This window comes from Ictidomys tridecemlineatus, chromosome 1 (assembly GCF_052094955.1).
Source record: "Ictidomys tridecemlineatus isolate mIctTri1 chromosome 1, mIctTri1.hap1, whole genome shotgun sequence".
Taxonomy (NCBI): domain Eukaryota; kingdom Metazoa; phylum Chordata; class Mammalia; order Rodentia; family Sciuridae; genus Ictidomys; species Ictidomys tridecemlineatus.
This window is the reverse complement of record NC_135477.1, coordinates 226,061,407-226,078,897: the sequence shown is the minus strand read 5'-3', so window position 1 is coordinate 226,078,897 and position 17,491 is coordinate 226,061,407. Positions and strand designations below refer to the sequence as shown.

Sequence of the window (17,491 nt, the reverse complement as noted above, 5' to 3'; positions counted from 1 at the left end):
TTGCCTGCAGTGAACTCTCACATAATTAGGGCTGGCTACACTGCACTTTTAAAATTAAACCAAGCCTCTGGGAAAGAATCGTGGAAATAGATGGTTAAAGGACACCCAGGCAATTAACAAGCGTGATAAAGTTAAAAATTGAAGATAGGAAAGTAGGTTAAGAACTTTCTCTCTCTTTCAAACGTGATTTGTTGATAATGAAGGACTAGACATCAATTTTGCTAAGAAAGACATAATACAAAGGCAATCCTCACTTTTATCAATAAGTTGAATTCCTTTGCTGTTTTATACTGGATTTTTTCTATCTTTTAAGAGTGCACAATTCTGAAATAATTCTCCATTTGATTGACTTTTAAAACAAAATTGAAAATGCTTTATGCCTTCTGAAATTATAATATTGTAATGAGACAGTGAAGATAATTTCATTCCCCAAAATTACTTCTTTATAAAAAGCATATTAAAAAGTGTTAATTATTCGTGATGGTTTACCAAATACACACACACACACACACACACACACACACACACAGAACTAAATGATTAAAAAAAACTTCTATATTTTAGCTGGCTAAATATTTGAGAACTAAGATATCATGATTTGTCTTAGTGTTATATTATTTTGCACACTTTCTCTCTTAGCATTTTATTTCTTCAATTAATGTTATATCCTTAGGTGCCTGTTTCTTTTACTATACTAAAAATCTGTCTTGAATTCTTGCCATAATTAAAGGTACAAAAGAGTTATCTTGGTGTTGTTTTAATTTTTATTTCTCTTATTAAGAATGAAGTTGTACATCTCTTATTTGAAGGGATGGCTATTATTTGTTGATTTTTAAATAAACTATGTCTTTTGCTAAAAAAAAATAAAACTTCTTGAAAGTTTTATTTCATATAATTTTTTTTTTTTGGTACCAGGGATTGAACTCAGGGGCACTCAACCACTGAGCCACATTCCCAGCTCTATTTTGTATTTTATTTAGAGACAGGGTCTCAGTGACTTGCTAAGTGCTTCGCCATTGCTGAGGCTGGCTTTGAACTCACAATCCTCCTGTCTCAGCCTCCCAAGGCAATAGGATTACAGGCATATGACACCATATCTGACTTTCATTTTTTTATACATAAGTCAACAAAGAGCCCCTAAAAAGACACACAGTACCCAGTAAATACTAATTGAATTAGTGTCTGCAATACTGTGTCTTTTTGATTAGCCCCATAATTTATTTGTACTTATGTAGTAGTTGTTAACAGGATAATGAAAATGGAATTTAATGTTTATTACTTATTGGCCATGTATTAGACACCTTTGCCATATGATTTTGTCCCAACAGTATCCTTGAGGGAATAGACATTATTTTCTCCAATTTTACCCTTAAGCTTCAAAGAGGCTAGACATCTGTTTCAAAACAACAAGTGAATGGGGATAAAAAGAGATTTGAATTTAGTAGGCTTCTTTTATTTCATAGCATAATACCTCCTTTCTATATGAACTACATTATCAAAAAGTGAAAAAATTTGCATCCCCCAGAATTGATATCCACAAAAGTTTTCCTCCTGCAAAAGAGAGGAAAATCCACAAAAGTCAAGTGTTAAAATTCTGACTTTTCTGATAGTATATCTGGGTCATTTTTCAACATAAAGTTGCAGTAAGTCCTGTTACCTTAGTGTTATTAGTATTATTATGGTTTTGTAACAAATTGAAGTCAGATCTGTAAGTAAAACAGAGATACACAGTACAGTTCTTTCATTATAGCCTGATATTTCTAATTTCAAAATTAATAACTCTTCTTTTTCCCCCTTCCTTTTTATTAGGCAATAAAACAAATACAGAAAACCATACAATGGATAATATATTATAAGTCAAACATCCTTGAAATCAAACTCAGAAAATAGAGTTCTGCCACCAACTCATGTAACCTATTTATGTGCCCAGCCTCAAGTATAACCCCCTTTCACCTGTTGCTTTCTTGAAGTTTTCTGACAATCATCATGATTGTGCATCTATAGATTGGAGGGGGGGGGTTCTTAATTTTTAAATTTTAAGTACTTCTAACCTACAGATTCCCCTTCATCCCTTTCTTTTCCTTATCATTTAATCTGTGAACTCTAGGTGGCAGATACATCAGTTCTCCCAGGATGGATTTTGCTGATTACATACCCCAAGGACAGTAGTTCATCATGTTCCTCATTCCTTTGTTTCTTGCATATTGGCACCTGGATCCAGAGGCTTGATCAGAGTCAGATTCTATCCCCTTGGCAAAATTATAGGTGGTTGTTTGCTCTTTCATCAAGAAGCTGCAATGTCTGCTTTTGGCTTTAGTTTTTTATTAGTGTCCATTGATGCTCAACATCTATACTTTGATTACATAGGATGATAAAGCTATGATTTTCTAACTGTATAACAACACAATTATTATTTACAAGTCTTAGCTGAAATTATTTTATAAGGATGACCTTTGTTTCTTCTGCTGGGTTACATATTGGTTCAGCTCATATCGAAAGGACCAGAAAAATGTTTCATTCTTTTCTTTTACTTACCCAGGTTTCAAGATAGCAAATAGTGTTCTTATAAGCTGCTGTAGATAATCATTTTTACATCCTTATGAAACCAATTTCTAACATTCAGTGGCTTAAATGCATTAATCTTACCCTTTTTTGAAGGGCATCCTCGGCTTCTCCAAGAAGGCTCCTACTCTTTTTGCTATTACCCTACTAGTCTTTGATAATGTCCTTACTATCTAATATGGCAATTTGCTACAGTCTCTTAATATACATTTCCTGCTCTAGACCTGAGGTCAGCTATTCCTCCTCTTCAGATTATTCCTAACCTCTTTTGTAAATTCTAGCCCAATTTCATCCACTGTCCCAGCAAAATCTGTCATCATGCGGGAGACCCATCTGTCTTAAGGTCTGTCAGATGCTCTTGCTTACCATTGCTTCATTCCACCTACATAAAAGTTAAAAATCACAGGTCATGCAGTTGTTGAAAGTTTGTTTCAAATTATCTACTCTTTAGGTTCATGAGAACAGTTTTATTGTAAAATTTCTTGATGTTTTGTTTGGTTGGTTGTTTGGGTGTTTGGATTTGCTATTTGCTCTATTCTTCATGTGCAAAAATTATGCTGCCAGTACCACCACTATCTTTTCAGACTTGAATTCCCTTTTTTTTTAATTATACTGACATCAGTGTTCCTGCATCAAGATCTATATGATATCCTTACTATTAACTTTACACAAGGTCAAATTTAGTAGTATATAGCAGAAAATTCTTGGTTGGAATCTTTTTCTTTCTTTAAGTTTGGTGAAAATAAGTTTAAAAAAAACTGGTAGCAATAGAGTTAAAATTCAAAATTTTTCTTTCAAAAGGTTAACTTGGTATTTTATTAATTGGACATGGAGGTCATATTGTCAGTATTCTTTCCCCATACAATTGTACTTTAAATGTGCATTGGTATATCAAACAATTTGACAAAGAAAAAAATGATACCATGAAGTAATATCATACTTTCTAAAAGTTATTGCTCAGAGGGATACATGATCTACTGCATCTTTAGTAAGCTAGAATGTTTTCCAAAGACAATGACATTTGAATAGCTTTTATAGGTCTGTCAAAGAAGACTCATATAGAATGTAATGAATTGAGTGTTAAGTCTCCCCAAAGTTAATATGCTAAAATTCTGATTCCCAGAATGGTGGTATTAGGCCTTTGGAAGGTAGTTAGCTCATGAAGGTGAAACTTTTTTTTTTTTTTTTTTTAGTATCCTTACAAAAGAGATCCCAAGAAATCTCTAGCCCCTTTATCTTAGGACATAATAATGAAAAATAGTCATCTATAAGGGAGTGAGCTGCCATCAGACAATTAATTTGTCAGCACCTTGATCTTGTCCTTTCCAGCTTCTAGAATTGTGAAAAATAAATTACGGTTTCCTATAGGTCACCTAGTCTATTTTATCTTGTTACAAATGAACTGAGACACCAAGATATCCTCAATATATAAATCCAAATTTTTAAAAATCTACATAAAAAATCATAGTCAAAAGAAGTATTAAAGAAGACATGTATATTATCTTAAATATTTTCAGATCTTATTCACAAATGCATGTTTCAGTAAAAGGACAAAAAGCAGATTAAGTTGTCCAACACAAATTAAAATGTTCAGTTTCTGTAAAGGAGGGACACAGGCAAAAAGATCATCTTGTTTTGGAAACTATACATAAAAAATCTTGATTTGCATAATGTTACCAAAAGTCTCTTCATTTGTTGAATTTTTTTAAGTACCTGCTTTGTGCCATGCATACCAGTTGGCCTTGGACTGAGATAATAAAAACAATAAAAAAAATTCTTACCCTATAGAGGCTTAAATTCCAGATGATGAGCAATAATAAATGAATAAAGTAAATAAACAAAAAAAAATTGCTGTGATAAATTACTACAAGGTCTATGCAGAAAAATAAGGCAGAAATGGAGAAGAACTAACAATCAAAAATTCAGAACAGGGTTGAAATTTTGCCGAAGTTATACTGTTTATAACTTTTTACAGTTATGAAAAATACTATAGAGATCATCCTTGCTTCCATGTGCTTGGAAAGGTATCATATATTTCTCTTTAAGATAAATTATTAGCCTACGTATTTTTAAGAATTTATAAATATCATTTGTATTTATATAGATTACTTATATGCATATACGTGCACTTATTGACTCATCCAGAATAAAACTTTTTCTATGCAATCCTTGGTGACCAGGTGTCTAGCCTCCAAACTAAACCAACCACTTGGTTAATAGGGGATATTCATTCCCCACCCCATCCCTCTCTTTCCAAGTCTCTCAAGCTACAACTCTAATTCTAAAACTGGTTGTCCAAGTAAAACTTTGCTTCCTTTATCTTCCATGAACTGTTTTTGGTGTCTTTATTTCTGTTTTACAATATTAAATAGTTTGGGAAGTCTTAACTAGAGGCCCCAAAATAAATGTGCTTAAATATCTTAAAATCACAGACTAAATATTGCAAATATATTCACTTTTGCAAGATAGAGGGTTCACAATTTTAATTTGAGTCTTGAAGTTTTCCATGTGTTTGGGAGACTAAGAAATAATAACAGAAATGAATAACCATGAATGATTAGTATAGTTTATAATCATAGTAAACAGAACTCCAAATACTTATATGTGATATATACATCCAAAACTAAGTGCTTCTAATAAGTATTTCTACTTTATATATTTAAAGTAAGCCTGCATTCAGATAACACATCTGTCTTCAATCTTCATCCTAATTTCACTTACATGGTTATTCAACAAAATTACCAAATTTACTTCTCAGTAACTTTTATTAAAATAAGTATTATTTTTATAATACTGTTATAAAAATAAGTATTTAAGCAATGAATGACTCTTCAATTAAAAATAAAAATAAGGAACCCTTGTTCTCCCTGTATGCACTAAGGATATAACTTTTATTTTCTTAGTCTTTGTGAAGACAATGAGCAGTGCAATTTTTAATAAGGTATATTCTGTATTCTAAAAAAATAACAAGGCTAAACTAGTCTACAAGGATAATAAATGGCATATGTTCTAGAAATGATGTAAGAAAGATTTTTAAACACATTCTGTCAAATTTGCAATATTTCTCAAATTTTTAAATTATATTTCTAAATAACCATTTTTCAAAGACTATTAAATTTGACAATAAAAATAAAATAAAAGAATTTAGCAGGTTACGACTCATCTTATTTGGCTCATATGTAACTTTAAATGATTTGAAATAACATCCCAAATGGTTTAATAATTGCTATTTTTTGATGAAAATGAACATTAACAGTAAGTAATACACTAATCTCAATGCCATCAGAATTTTTCCTAAAATCTATTTTCAAATGTTAACTGCAACATTTTATAGAAAAATAGAATGTTATCTGGAGAACTTTACAGAAAGAGTACATTAAAAGTTTAACAATATTATTAATTAATTACTATCTAATTCCAGAAACTTGGGAGTATGAGGCAGGAGGATTCCAAGTTCCAGGCCAGCCTCAGCAACTTGACAAGACCCTTACCAGTTTTGTGAGACATTCCCCCAAAATAAAAAATTTTAAAATGTGGGATGTAGCTCAGTGGTAAAGCTTCCCTGGATTCAATCCCTAATAACCTTCCCCACCCCAACCCCCTAAAAAGAAAGAAAAACGGAATTTATCTGACTAATAAATTTCACCCAATTTGGGCTGATAAAATTATTTCATCGGCCTTTCTAGTTAAACAGATAATTTCTTCACAGTATTATTCTATTTAACCTAATAACTGACTACTCAGTTAAAGCAAAGAAGCATATTGGCATGCTCTATATTTAAAACTTGGCGATCTTATTTATATAGACATGATTTTTTTTCAAGACCTTGGCTGTAACTCCAAAAAATTAATAAGCCTAATTACACACACACACACACACACACACACACACATATATACAATACACACATGCAGAGTAAGCAACTACTAATTTTGTACCTTCCAATTTGTTTCCAATACTTTGATATTATAAATAGTGCTGCAACAAATATCTTTGTGTGTTACTTTTTATCATATTGTGGAAAAAGCTCAGAAAATGAAATTATTGCTATGGACTTTTAAGGATTCTATAAATATTAACTTTACTAATTAATACTGATGCCAATTAAGACACTTCTTAACAAGATTGATACAGAAGGACTGAGGTTGACATTCCTATTAAGGTATTTCCAGGCTGGGCTGGGGTTGTGGCTCAGTGGCAGAGTGCTTGCCTCACACGTGAGGCACTGGGTTCTATCTTTAGTACCACTTATAAATAAATAGAAATAAAGATGTTAAAAAGAAAAAAAAAAACATATGCCCAGGATGATTTAAGACAGAATATTTAAGCTGTCCTTCATTCCTATCATCAGAGAGTAACAAAAGGGATATCAAAAGAGTATCTAATATAATTATGCTGCAATATTATAATAATATTATTATGTAATATTATTATACTGGAATATCTATTAATCTATTAATGTCATTTTTCAAATATTTGTATCTATTCTTTCTTCCCAGATGACCTCCCTCCAGTGCTTTCTTCCCTGTCCCTGTCTACCCTTGTCTCCTTCTTGGTAGCTACTCAAGTATACTCCTGGGACTCATTTTAAAGTTCTTCTCTGTGACATCCCATTTCCTGTCTTCCATGCCTTCACATTGTTTTCATATAATTCCTTGTTTTGTTGGAGCACATGATTGGGTAATTTTTAAAGAAAGGGTATATAAGTATTTAATACTTGCATTTTTAAATTCTGAATGCCTAATTAGTCTTAATTTTATGGCATTTTAGACATAACTGGATCAGATTTGGTAGACTTTATTATCATTTAACTTACTGGATTGTTACCACTTCTTGATATATAACCTTATCTTAGGAAAGTTTTAATATTATTTCTTCTGACTCATTGGTGTTCTGAAGTTTCTGTGTGCTGATTCTTCCTGGAGTCTTTGATGGTGCCTAGTGCTTGGAATCTCTCAGAATATACATTTCAGTTGCTACTAGCTGAAAACTTTCTTTTAAAAATGTCTATCTCAATTCCACATGTCCAATTTTAGTTTTTTCTCATTCTAGAACTCCTTTTGATAGATTTTAACCTTATGAAATAATTCTTTATTTTTCCATATTTTCTTTTATTTTTTATCTGAGTTTTTTTTTTTGCCCTAGTTATGAAAAACTTCCTAGACTTTATCAACTCATTTCATGGGAGAACTCTTTTTAATCACTTACCATTATTTTCACAGCATACTATTCTCAGTGAGGGTACAGAAATAGTAACTTTTTCAGAATATAATATTAGGGCATTTTTTTATAATGTTGTCATTTCTCTTTTGTATTGTCATTTCAATACCTCTCTGTGTCCTCTGGACTTTCTTTTTCTTTTTCCTTTCATGGTGGAGCTTTTTCTCAAGAAGTTGGCAATATTTTGCTTTCACTTCATATTAAACAATATAATGACAAAAAGTACAGTTACAGTCTCTATGAATATTATGTGGGGCTTTTACAGAATGATTAGCTGATAAGCAAGGTTTTTTTTTTTTTTTTTTAACCGGATGACTTTGAAATGTCTCCCATTAGCAGTATTTTACTCTAGTTTTCTGCTTGGGGAGAACTGACCTGGCTCCAAGCATTCTAAATGGCAGCACTGAGAGTTCTGCATTCACTAAGGAAACCCTTATTTAATTTTGTTTTCAGCCCGGCTTTCCTGAAATTATTTCTTAGCTGGCACTTTTAAGTTTCAGGCTCCTTTGGGGTTCAGTGGATGAAGAATTGTGGAAATAGGAAAATTTCTCCATCAGTTATTTCTCAAAATGTGGTTAAGATATCTTTGCTGTCTTCTCTTTCTTCTACTGATCTACATGTCTGAGTGTTTTTTCATATTATTTTGGAATGGTTTCAAAAAGGAGGAAGTATAAATGATTAGATTTAATCCATCATGTTTCCCTAAAGGTTTGGAGAATTATTTATACTGGCAGCCTTATTTCTTATTAGGTAAGAGTTGAAGAGATAGAATTAAGATTCACAAGGAACTGAATTCCTGGCCCAGTTCTTACTGTTTATCTGTGTCGTCATATTCATGCTACTTAACCTCTCTGCAGTTTTATGTATTCATTTGTGTATCAGGCAGGAAAATATAATAATTGGGGCATGCAGTGGCAGGTGACAGTGAGGAGAGAATAGAGCTTTCCCTTCCTCCATCTGGATTTATTAACTCCAAGGTTAAATATGTACATGTCAAGGTAGGAGACTAAGTGTCTAGTTATTCAATAAATATTCATTAGAAGTCTTGTTATATTGACTCACCAATTTCATTTCTAAGAGAAATTAAAATATATCCCTGCATCAAAACTTGTATATGAATATTCCTTTCAGAAGTATTCATAATTTCTAAAAAGTAGACATATTTTAGATGTATATCAGCTGATGGATGGATAAACCAAAAATGACAACTTCATACAATGAGATAGTATTTAGAAAAAAAAACAAAAGAAATAAGATACTGAAAAATTTTATAATATAGATTAGTATTGAAAAGACATGCTAAATGAAAGAAGCCAGCAAGGATTATGTAGGTGGTTCACTGATATGAAATGTCCGGAATAAAATTTTTGAAAACTGTAAAGACAGGGGCTGGGGATGTAGCTCAAGTTGTAACATGCTCGCCTGGCATGCGCGGGGCACTGGATTCAAGCCTCAGCACCACATAAAATAAAAAATAAAGATGTTGTGTCCACTGAAAACTAAATATTTAAAAATTCTCTCTTTCTCTCTCTTAAAAAAAAAACTGTAGAGACAGAAAGTAGATTAGTGCCTTAAGGGGGAGCATGGAAGAAGAAACAAAAGTGAAGGCTAATAAGTATGAAGAATCCTCTTGGAGGATTGTTTTGTGGTGATGGTTATACAATTCTGTGAGTGTACAATGACTTTTACTCTTTAAATGAGATAATTGTATAATACATGGATTATATCTGAAAAACTGTTTAAAAATAAGAAAGCTTGGTAGGAAAAGTCTATACGTTTACTTTTAAAGCGCTTGGAATGTAAAACTGAATAAGATTAATGAGGAAATCAGGCTTAAATTCTAGTGGAAGAATACACATAAAAGTAATCATAAATTCTGAGGAAACAAGAAGCCTAGATAGAAAATATAATCATCACTAGACTACAAATGATGATCTAGATGGAAAATAAAATGAATGTGATCATACGATAAACTAAAATCTAAATGGTGATTCGAAACTAGTTGGATGGAGTAATGACAACTGAAAAGAGAATTCAAAACAATGGGGTTAAATGGCTCATCAAAATCAGGAGAGAACTCAGCTTGTTCTAGGAGCTGAAATTTTACCTGAGGGGTGGAGCACAGTGTTTGTGGGATGAGGGGGAAGGAGAGAGGGAGTGGCATGAGATGAAGTTGCATAAATAGGTTGTGATTATTCAGGATTTTTTGGCTCAGTGGGAGTTTCCTAGTAATGGCAAGCAACTTAAGGATTTTAAGCAGAATAATTAATATTAAATCTTGTTTTGAGATCACTTTTATCACTTTCTGATGATAGAAATGAAGGAAAATTTAGATTTTCTGTCCTAAATTAGACTGGGCATATCTTAACAGAAATTTCAACCTCAGACAACCTACATCACTCTTGTTGTTTCAAGAAGTGTCTTAAATAGAAATAGTATTAATAAGTAAAGTTAATATGTACAGGATCCCTAAAAGTCCATAGTTAGTAATTCATTTCCTGAACTTTTTCCAGAATATGATAAAAAGCAATGCACAACAAAGTTTGTTGTAGCCCTACTTATAATACCAAAGTATTGGAAATAAATCAGAACATCCAAAATTAGTAAACAGAAGAAATTGAAAAGTCAAAAATTAGTAAATAGTTGCTAATTCTCCCTCCCCACCCTGTGTGTGTGTGTGTGTGTGTGTGTGTGTGTGTATAATTAGTCTTATTAATTTTTTTGAGTTATAGCCAAGTTCTTGAAAATAAAATCAGGTCTATGTAAATAAGATTGTCAAGTTGTAAATATAGAGCATGCCTAAATTTGCTTCTTGGCTTTAACTGAGTAATTAGTTATTATGTTAAATAGAAAAATACTGTGAGGAAACTGATAAACTTGAAAGGCTGATGAAATCAATTTTGTCAGCCCAAATTGAATGAATTGTATCAGATAAATTCCTCCCCCTACCCCAGGTGGGGAGAATTACTGGGCATTGAATCCAGGAGAGCTTTACTGCTGAGCTACATCTCCAGTCCTTTTTAATTTTGAGACAAGGTCTCATTAAGTTGCTAAGGATCCTCCTAAATTGCTGAGGCTGGCCTGGAACTTGCAATCCTCCTGCATCAGCCTTCAGAGGCACTGGAATTGCAGTCACGATCCACCATGACTAACTTCAGATAAATTCTTAGCTCAAAAATAGTCAAATTCCATGTTTATTTTTACAAGTTGAGTAGTTCTATCACACATGAACCACACACACACACACACACACACACACACACACACACACAGAATTATTAGAACCAGGAAGGCTTATTTTGAAAAAACAGAAAATCCCAAAATGGAAAAGAGGTCCTCAGTTTTTTGTTTTTGTTTTGTTTTTTGATGGTGTATGTACGTGTATGTGTGTGTTATGCATAAAGCTAACGATAAGTTGTATATCAATATCCTTTATAAGAAAACTATGCTTAGAAGAAAATTATTTAGTCTAAGCAAAAATAGTTTTTTCCTAGTGCATGCATATTTTCTTCATTACCATTACCTCTGTTCTTGATCTACATGGTGTTGGCCTAATTTATAGTTTGCTATCTCTTTACATAAAATGATAAAATCAAAATTTGTCACAGACCTTGAAATTTTTCAGTATTACCCAGTGGTAATGATCTGCCATAATTTTTACTATAATTACTAGTGACTATATTTGAAATTCTTATTCCTAAGCCCAACTTCTATCTCTAAACAATGAAGTAAACTATCTGCATAACAAAAAATTACACTCAGAATAGCAAGCTGCTTACCTGAAAATTATATCAAGTCCATTTTTGGTCTCATGCTCACTTGGGACATAGGTTCATTTACTAGAATAATGCACAATTTCAATACTATTTAAGTTATATTTTTGATGGTAATGTTGTTTTTGTTTATGGTTTTTGGTCAAGTAGATATAATTGAACTCATGAATTCCATGATAAAAATAATAAGTAATGTATCTTTCAATGCAATTGCATTATTAGTTAACAGAGAAGTTCATAAGTATGTGTCAAAATAAGTAAATATTTTTGGTAAACTGTATTTCTCCATTGATTCTCAATTTATAACAAGTCTTCAAAAGTTGGTTTAAGAGGAAATTTTCTCAGAAAAATAAACCCAAAAATACCTTGTAATATTTTAATAATATCATATCAATGTAATGTTTATAAAATATAATTTAATAGTGAAATATCTGCTAAAATTTTAAGATTTATGTATAGTAAGAAAAGGTAACAATAAATTCATTCCTTCCAATCTGTAAATTATTTCACTTTAATTGGGTTTCATAGATGCTAAAGCCACTAAGAAAAACTTAAGCTATAAAAATATTTATGGAATGTGGAAACAAGTAAGTAAAGCCTTATGGTTTATTTGACTCTGTTGATTTGGAAAACACAAGATGCATTGCTGGGATAATGCAGACAGTTTCAGTCTAAAGATAATATAACAGTAGGCTAATTAGACTTTAAACCCCAGTAGGTTGAATTGTTTTCTTGTGAGAAGCTCCCAGAAGCAATTGGTCTCTCTGTATGGGTAGAATACGGGTGAAACCTACTTTCCCTAGTGAACACGTCAGTGACCACTAACATTAGTACAGATGGATGCACTCCAGGGCAGAGATGGAAGGCCAGAAGTACAATATCTTCAGGAAGTGACCCCCATCTCTCGCCTCCAGAGTCTCTGAATACTTACCGGCACAGTAAGCTTTTCACAGTTACTCACAATAGTGATGAAAAGCAGCAGAGGAAATAAGAAGTCAAAACACAAAATCTCTTCCATTATGAGGGGCAAAATGTCAGCTGGCATCTATATAGAGTAGAAGTATTATTTCTAAAAGAGCCCTCTGTGTAAACATAATCCAAAAATATAACATCAAAATCCCTAAAACAGCAAGCCCTCTTATAATAAATTTTTCCAAGGTAAATTGCTGGCATAATAAAAATTACTTGTCTCCCATGCATGAGGTCCTCCCATGCGCGTGTTCGATTCCCAGCACTGCGCATGAGCACAGTGCACATACGCACAAGCACAAGTCATCCACAAAAGGATTCTAAATATTCTTTCATTTGAATAATTATCTCATAACTATCAGTTGGCTGTGAAAGCACAGTAATTGACCAGTGTCATTTCCATTAAATGAATAAAATGTAAAATTGTAATAAATATATAATCTCTAATAGAAATTTTAAAGATCTATATTTAATCTTGAAATCAACTATGTATGTGTGGTTCACATAAGACTGAGAGCATGCCCTCAATACATAAGATCTCTGCAAAAAGAAAAAAATTTTGAAGCACCTATTTATATCTTCCCTTGACTGGTTGCTTACATTTTATAGTAAAAACAAAAACAAGATTTTTTTTTTACTAAATTCTCTAGCTTCCCCTCAGTTATTTGTTACAGTATCAATATTTTGGGGCTCTTCTTTACTCCCTGAGGGTTTCTAACATCATCCTCTCCAGAGAAATAAGGGAAATACAGTGTCTCTGCCCTACTTACACCGGAGGTTGAAGAAAACTACCTGCCAGACACAGCAATAGCACTCTTGGGCTCTGGTGGGTGAAAGAGGCATTAACTAGCTCTCTGGGAGTCTCAGCAGGAGCACAGCCCTGCCTCTAGAGGTAAGTGGAAAGGAACCAGCCTTAGAAGTCTTCCTGAGAAGGGAAACTGGAACATTAGGAACAGTATTCAAGTCATGACATGGCCTAGCGTGCAGGGTCATGCTACACTCTGTTTGTTGGGGTGAGCAATAAGCATATTCAGCAAACTTCCCTGGTCATACAGAGACTGATGATAGTGTCAAGGAAAAAATAGTCTAGAAATCTTTATTTTCAAAATCTACTCCTCCATGGAAATCTATTCTTGTGTGTCACTCAGTTGCTAAATAATTAAGTTTAGCATTTTAGGAATTACGGCAATTCTTCCTTCAAGCATTTTCTTTAGGGAAAGACTGAGGTGAACAAATCATGACCACAAATTTGGAGTATCTGCTGAATATTATTCACACATTGCTTTTCCTACAAAAAAAAATTACTGCTCCAATTTTATCTTTCAGATTTTTGCTTTGTTCACTACATTATGCTGACATGTCAAAGTTTATGCTGGTATTGAAAACATACAAAACAATAAAATAATAACAATATATAAATGTCTTCTGAATGCAAATAAGCATACAATTACTTCTGCTGTTTTAGAGAACCAGTGTATGTTGTAATTATGAATTTTATATTTTATTTTTCAGATATCTTATACTTTTAAAAACCTAAATAATAATGAATATTTATGTCTGCCATTTTCTTTTTTCCATTTACACAAGGGAAAATCAAATATTCTATACTACTCTACATTGGAGTTTATTTAGTGTATTAGCTCACTTTTTAGTGATTTTCTATTTCTTTGAAATACATGACAAAATTAAATCATCACAAGATGTCAAATTCTTCCTGTGTGCAGCAACAATGTTTATTTTTAGAGATATTTTTTTCTCTCAAGACCTTCTTGGGAAAATGTGAGAGAATCTCTTTACTTCATTCATTCAAAGGATTTTGGCACATTATTCTAATTCCTGAAAGATGGCCTTATGTTTGTATCTAGTAAGTAGGAAAAAAAGTTTTATTGTTTGATATATGCTATCACTTTAAAAGTGTTGTGCTTTTGACATTGCTGAAGAAATAAAAGCATTGCATATAATCATTCAAAGGAGTGTAAAATTAAATAAACAAAGCTTAGCATTTTATTTGCATGTTACTGTTGAATGTCACATATTTCTGAAAATAAACCACTTTCATTTTTGTTTTTAACACTGAAGCATGTTTCCATTTAAAAAAAAATATGAGTTGCAAGATCTTTCCATGGGGAATTAAAGAAGAGACAGTATTCTACTCTTGATTCCAAGCTTTGAAATTCTAAATAGCATGACAATCTAATTTGTCTTAAATCAAGGTCATTTATAGGTTTGCTTCTTTAAGTATCTTCCTAATGGAGGAAACACGTTTGATTATTTAGTAGGTCCTTTCAGAATGAATATTCTCTCAACCAAACTCTTTGTGATCTATGAACCACAGATGTCATTAGCTTTTATAAATTTTCCTTTAGACTTTGCAGTGTATTTTGAAAATAAGTACCTTAAAATCGAACCTTTTGTAAAATACATTTGCTCTACATATAAATGACTGAGGCTACTGATTTCTGGGACAGATAAATATCTCAGGGAACGCAAAGACAGTCGTTTTGAGGCTTTGTTTGGCGGGACTATGGGTTTTCCAAACAGCTAATGTCATTCAGAACTATGGACAGCTCCCATTAAAGCATACTGTTGATTGCAATTTCCTTAGTTTCTAAACACAATTCAAAATAATGCTGCATTTTTATGCTATATTTGTTTGCTGTTTAGTAGGAGTCTATTAAAACTGCTCGGTATGCTTTCAAACTCCTTTAGTTGATTCATTTCTCTTTTTCAAAAGAGTTCAGTTAAATAAATAAATAAATACCATCCAGAGTTACTACTTTTTGATTTTCAAAAGGAAAGCCCTGACCTGTTCAGGAGCTAATATAACGTGACAGCACGATATGTGTACGCTAATAGGATCTTCTTCACGACCTTCATTTGACAATCTCTAAACATGCTTGTAACCGAATGAATATTTGGGCAATGAATGAGATCAGGAAACGTCTTAATTTTCATACTCCGAAGCAGAGTTCTCCTGCTAACAGCTCTGTTGCCCTTCCTCCCGAGCTGGGAAACAAGAAAGAGATTTCTGAAATAGACTCCTAGTCAAGGTCAAGAAAGGGTGTAGCTCTATTTCAGGAAGGGGGCTCTGGAAACGCCCCCTGTCTCTGTTTCAGGAACTCTGAGGCTTCCTGTCAGCTCCTGCCCAGCCTGGCAGTTCCCACTCCACTGAGACGTCAAGTCAGCGCCTATCCAAGCGCCAATTACCCTTCCTCCGCCTGCCAGCCACTATTCGGAAGAAATGAGATGAGGATACCCGGTGCGAATAAGCATAAGAACAACAGATTAACACTCCTCAGGGACGAGAGGTCCCCAAGGACCTGTGAGTTACCGTCTCCAGCTATCCTACCCTCTCCTGAACCCTAGAGCAGCATTTCTCCTTTTGGGAAGGACAGATATCTTGAGGGAGAGGCACTAGGAAGGGTGTCTGCCCTCTTCCTCCCATCACTGAAGTAAAAGTTTCCTTGGTACAACTTAGCATCCTTCCTTCTGGGGATCACCATGGCCTTCACCATTCCCAGATCTGTCCCCAAAGTTCACAAAACAGAGAACTGTTTCCCGAGGCTTGCTGGCAACAGGATCTCACCATTCAAACCCCTACTGGGTGGAAACTAGTTGGAGAAAAGTAGAGCCTTGTCTGCCCAAGTAGCAGCTGCCAGGGCTACTCACCTCCTGCCCAACACACCCCCAGACTTTCGAGTCCCTGGGGTACCCCCTTCCTAAGAACAGAGAAGGGTGTGAGAGAGCGCGCTTGGAAAGGAGGGTGGGGCGGCGACTGGGAGCCCTCACCTGAAATCACTGTAAGGGTGGATAATCCAGAAGCCTGCAGTTTTAACCCTTTCCTGCTCCTTCTCCACCGCCTTCTGGCTGCCAAACATTCGGAGGGAGAATTTGTTGACCCCAGGCTGCAGCATGGAGGTGAACTGCCTCTGCATGAAGCCATACTGCCGACGAGGTCCCTCGGCGTCCTCGAAGCTCCCCGCCGGCTCCTCGCCGCCGCCGCCGCCGCCGTCCACCTTGAAGCACACGGAGTTGCCGTGCTCCTTCGAGCCGGCCCCTCCACCCCCAGGCGGGGTGGCCAGGCGCTTGTCGGCCGCGGCCGGCCCCGCGCCCGTCGCGGGCGCCTTGGAGGGGAAGACGCTGTTGCCATCGTCCCGGCTGTTAGACGAGGAGTTGGGCTTGCAGCCTCCTTCCATGCCCGGAGGACGCGGCAGGAGACAGCGCGGACTCCAGACTCGCCGGCCGCCCGGCGCCGGAGGCACGAAGCCGAGGGGCAGGGGCCCAAGCCGGCTGCCCGTAAACTCGGCTGCCCGTCGCGGCGGCGGCGGCGGCGGCGGCGGCTGCTGCTTCCCGCCCGCGCCGCTGCTCGCTGCGCGCCTGGCTCCCGCCGCCGCCGCTGCCCTCAGTGGCTGCGCTCCGGGCTCCGCCGCGCCTGGTGCTGATGCTGAGGCTGCTGGAGCGGGGCGAGGCGAGGCTCAGCTCAGCCCTCACGCGCCAGCGCCTCCCCTCGGCTGCCCTCTGCTGGCCGGAAAGGGTCTCTCCCCGCCCGCACGCCACTCACTCTCCTCCACTCTGGCTCCACTTCTGCCCAGCGTGACATTGAACTCAACAGCCCTTGGAGACATTTATTTGGACTTGTTGCGAGGGAGACTTGGCATATGTGTGTACTAAAGAAGATAGGCTAAGGGACGGACGGACACACACACACACACACACACACACACACACACACAGCTTAAGCTAGTGAGTTCGTCCAAAAGAAACAAATACCCTAAAACTCATGGATACACTGTCTGAACGCCTGTTTGAATGATGATACAGATGGGGGAAAAGGGAGAGACTGATTCAACACCCCCGAAAATTACGCTTTATGCTAGGAGCACATAAGAAATTCAGGTTTGACAATAGCAAACAAATTTCATGAATAAAAAGGCAAGTGACTGTGTGTGTGTGTGTGTGTGTGTGT

General features: G+C 35.4%; 1 protein-coding gene across 1 annotated transcript in view; it reads right to left on the bottom strand.

Moving 5' to 3' along the window:
* Hcn1 (hyperpolarization activated cyclic nucleotide gated potassium channel 1) overlaps positions 1–17,061 on the bottom strand; it is a 369,751-nt gene extending 352,690 nt beyond the window's left edge. Inside the window, exon 1 of the mRNA XM_005319677.3 lies at positions 16,315–17,061. Within this exon, the coding sequence (XP_005319734.3) occupies positions 16,315–16,721 (407 nt within the window). The 5' untranslated portion in view covers positions 16,722–17,061. The remainder of the gene's footprint in view (positions 1–16,314) is intronic.
* Positions 17,062–17,491: the final 430 nt, after the last annotated feature.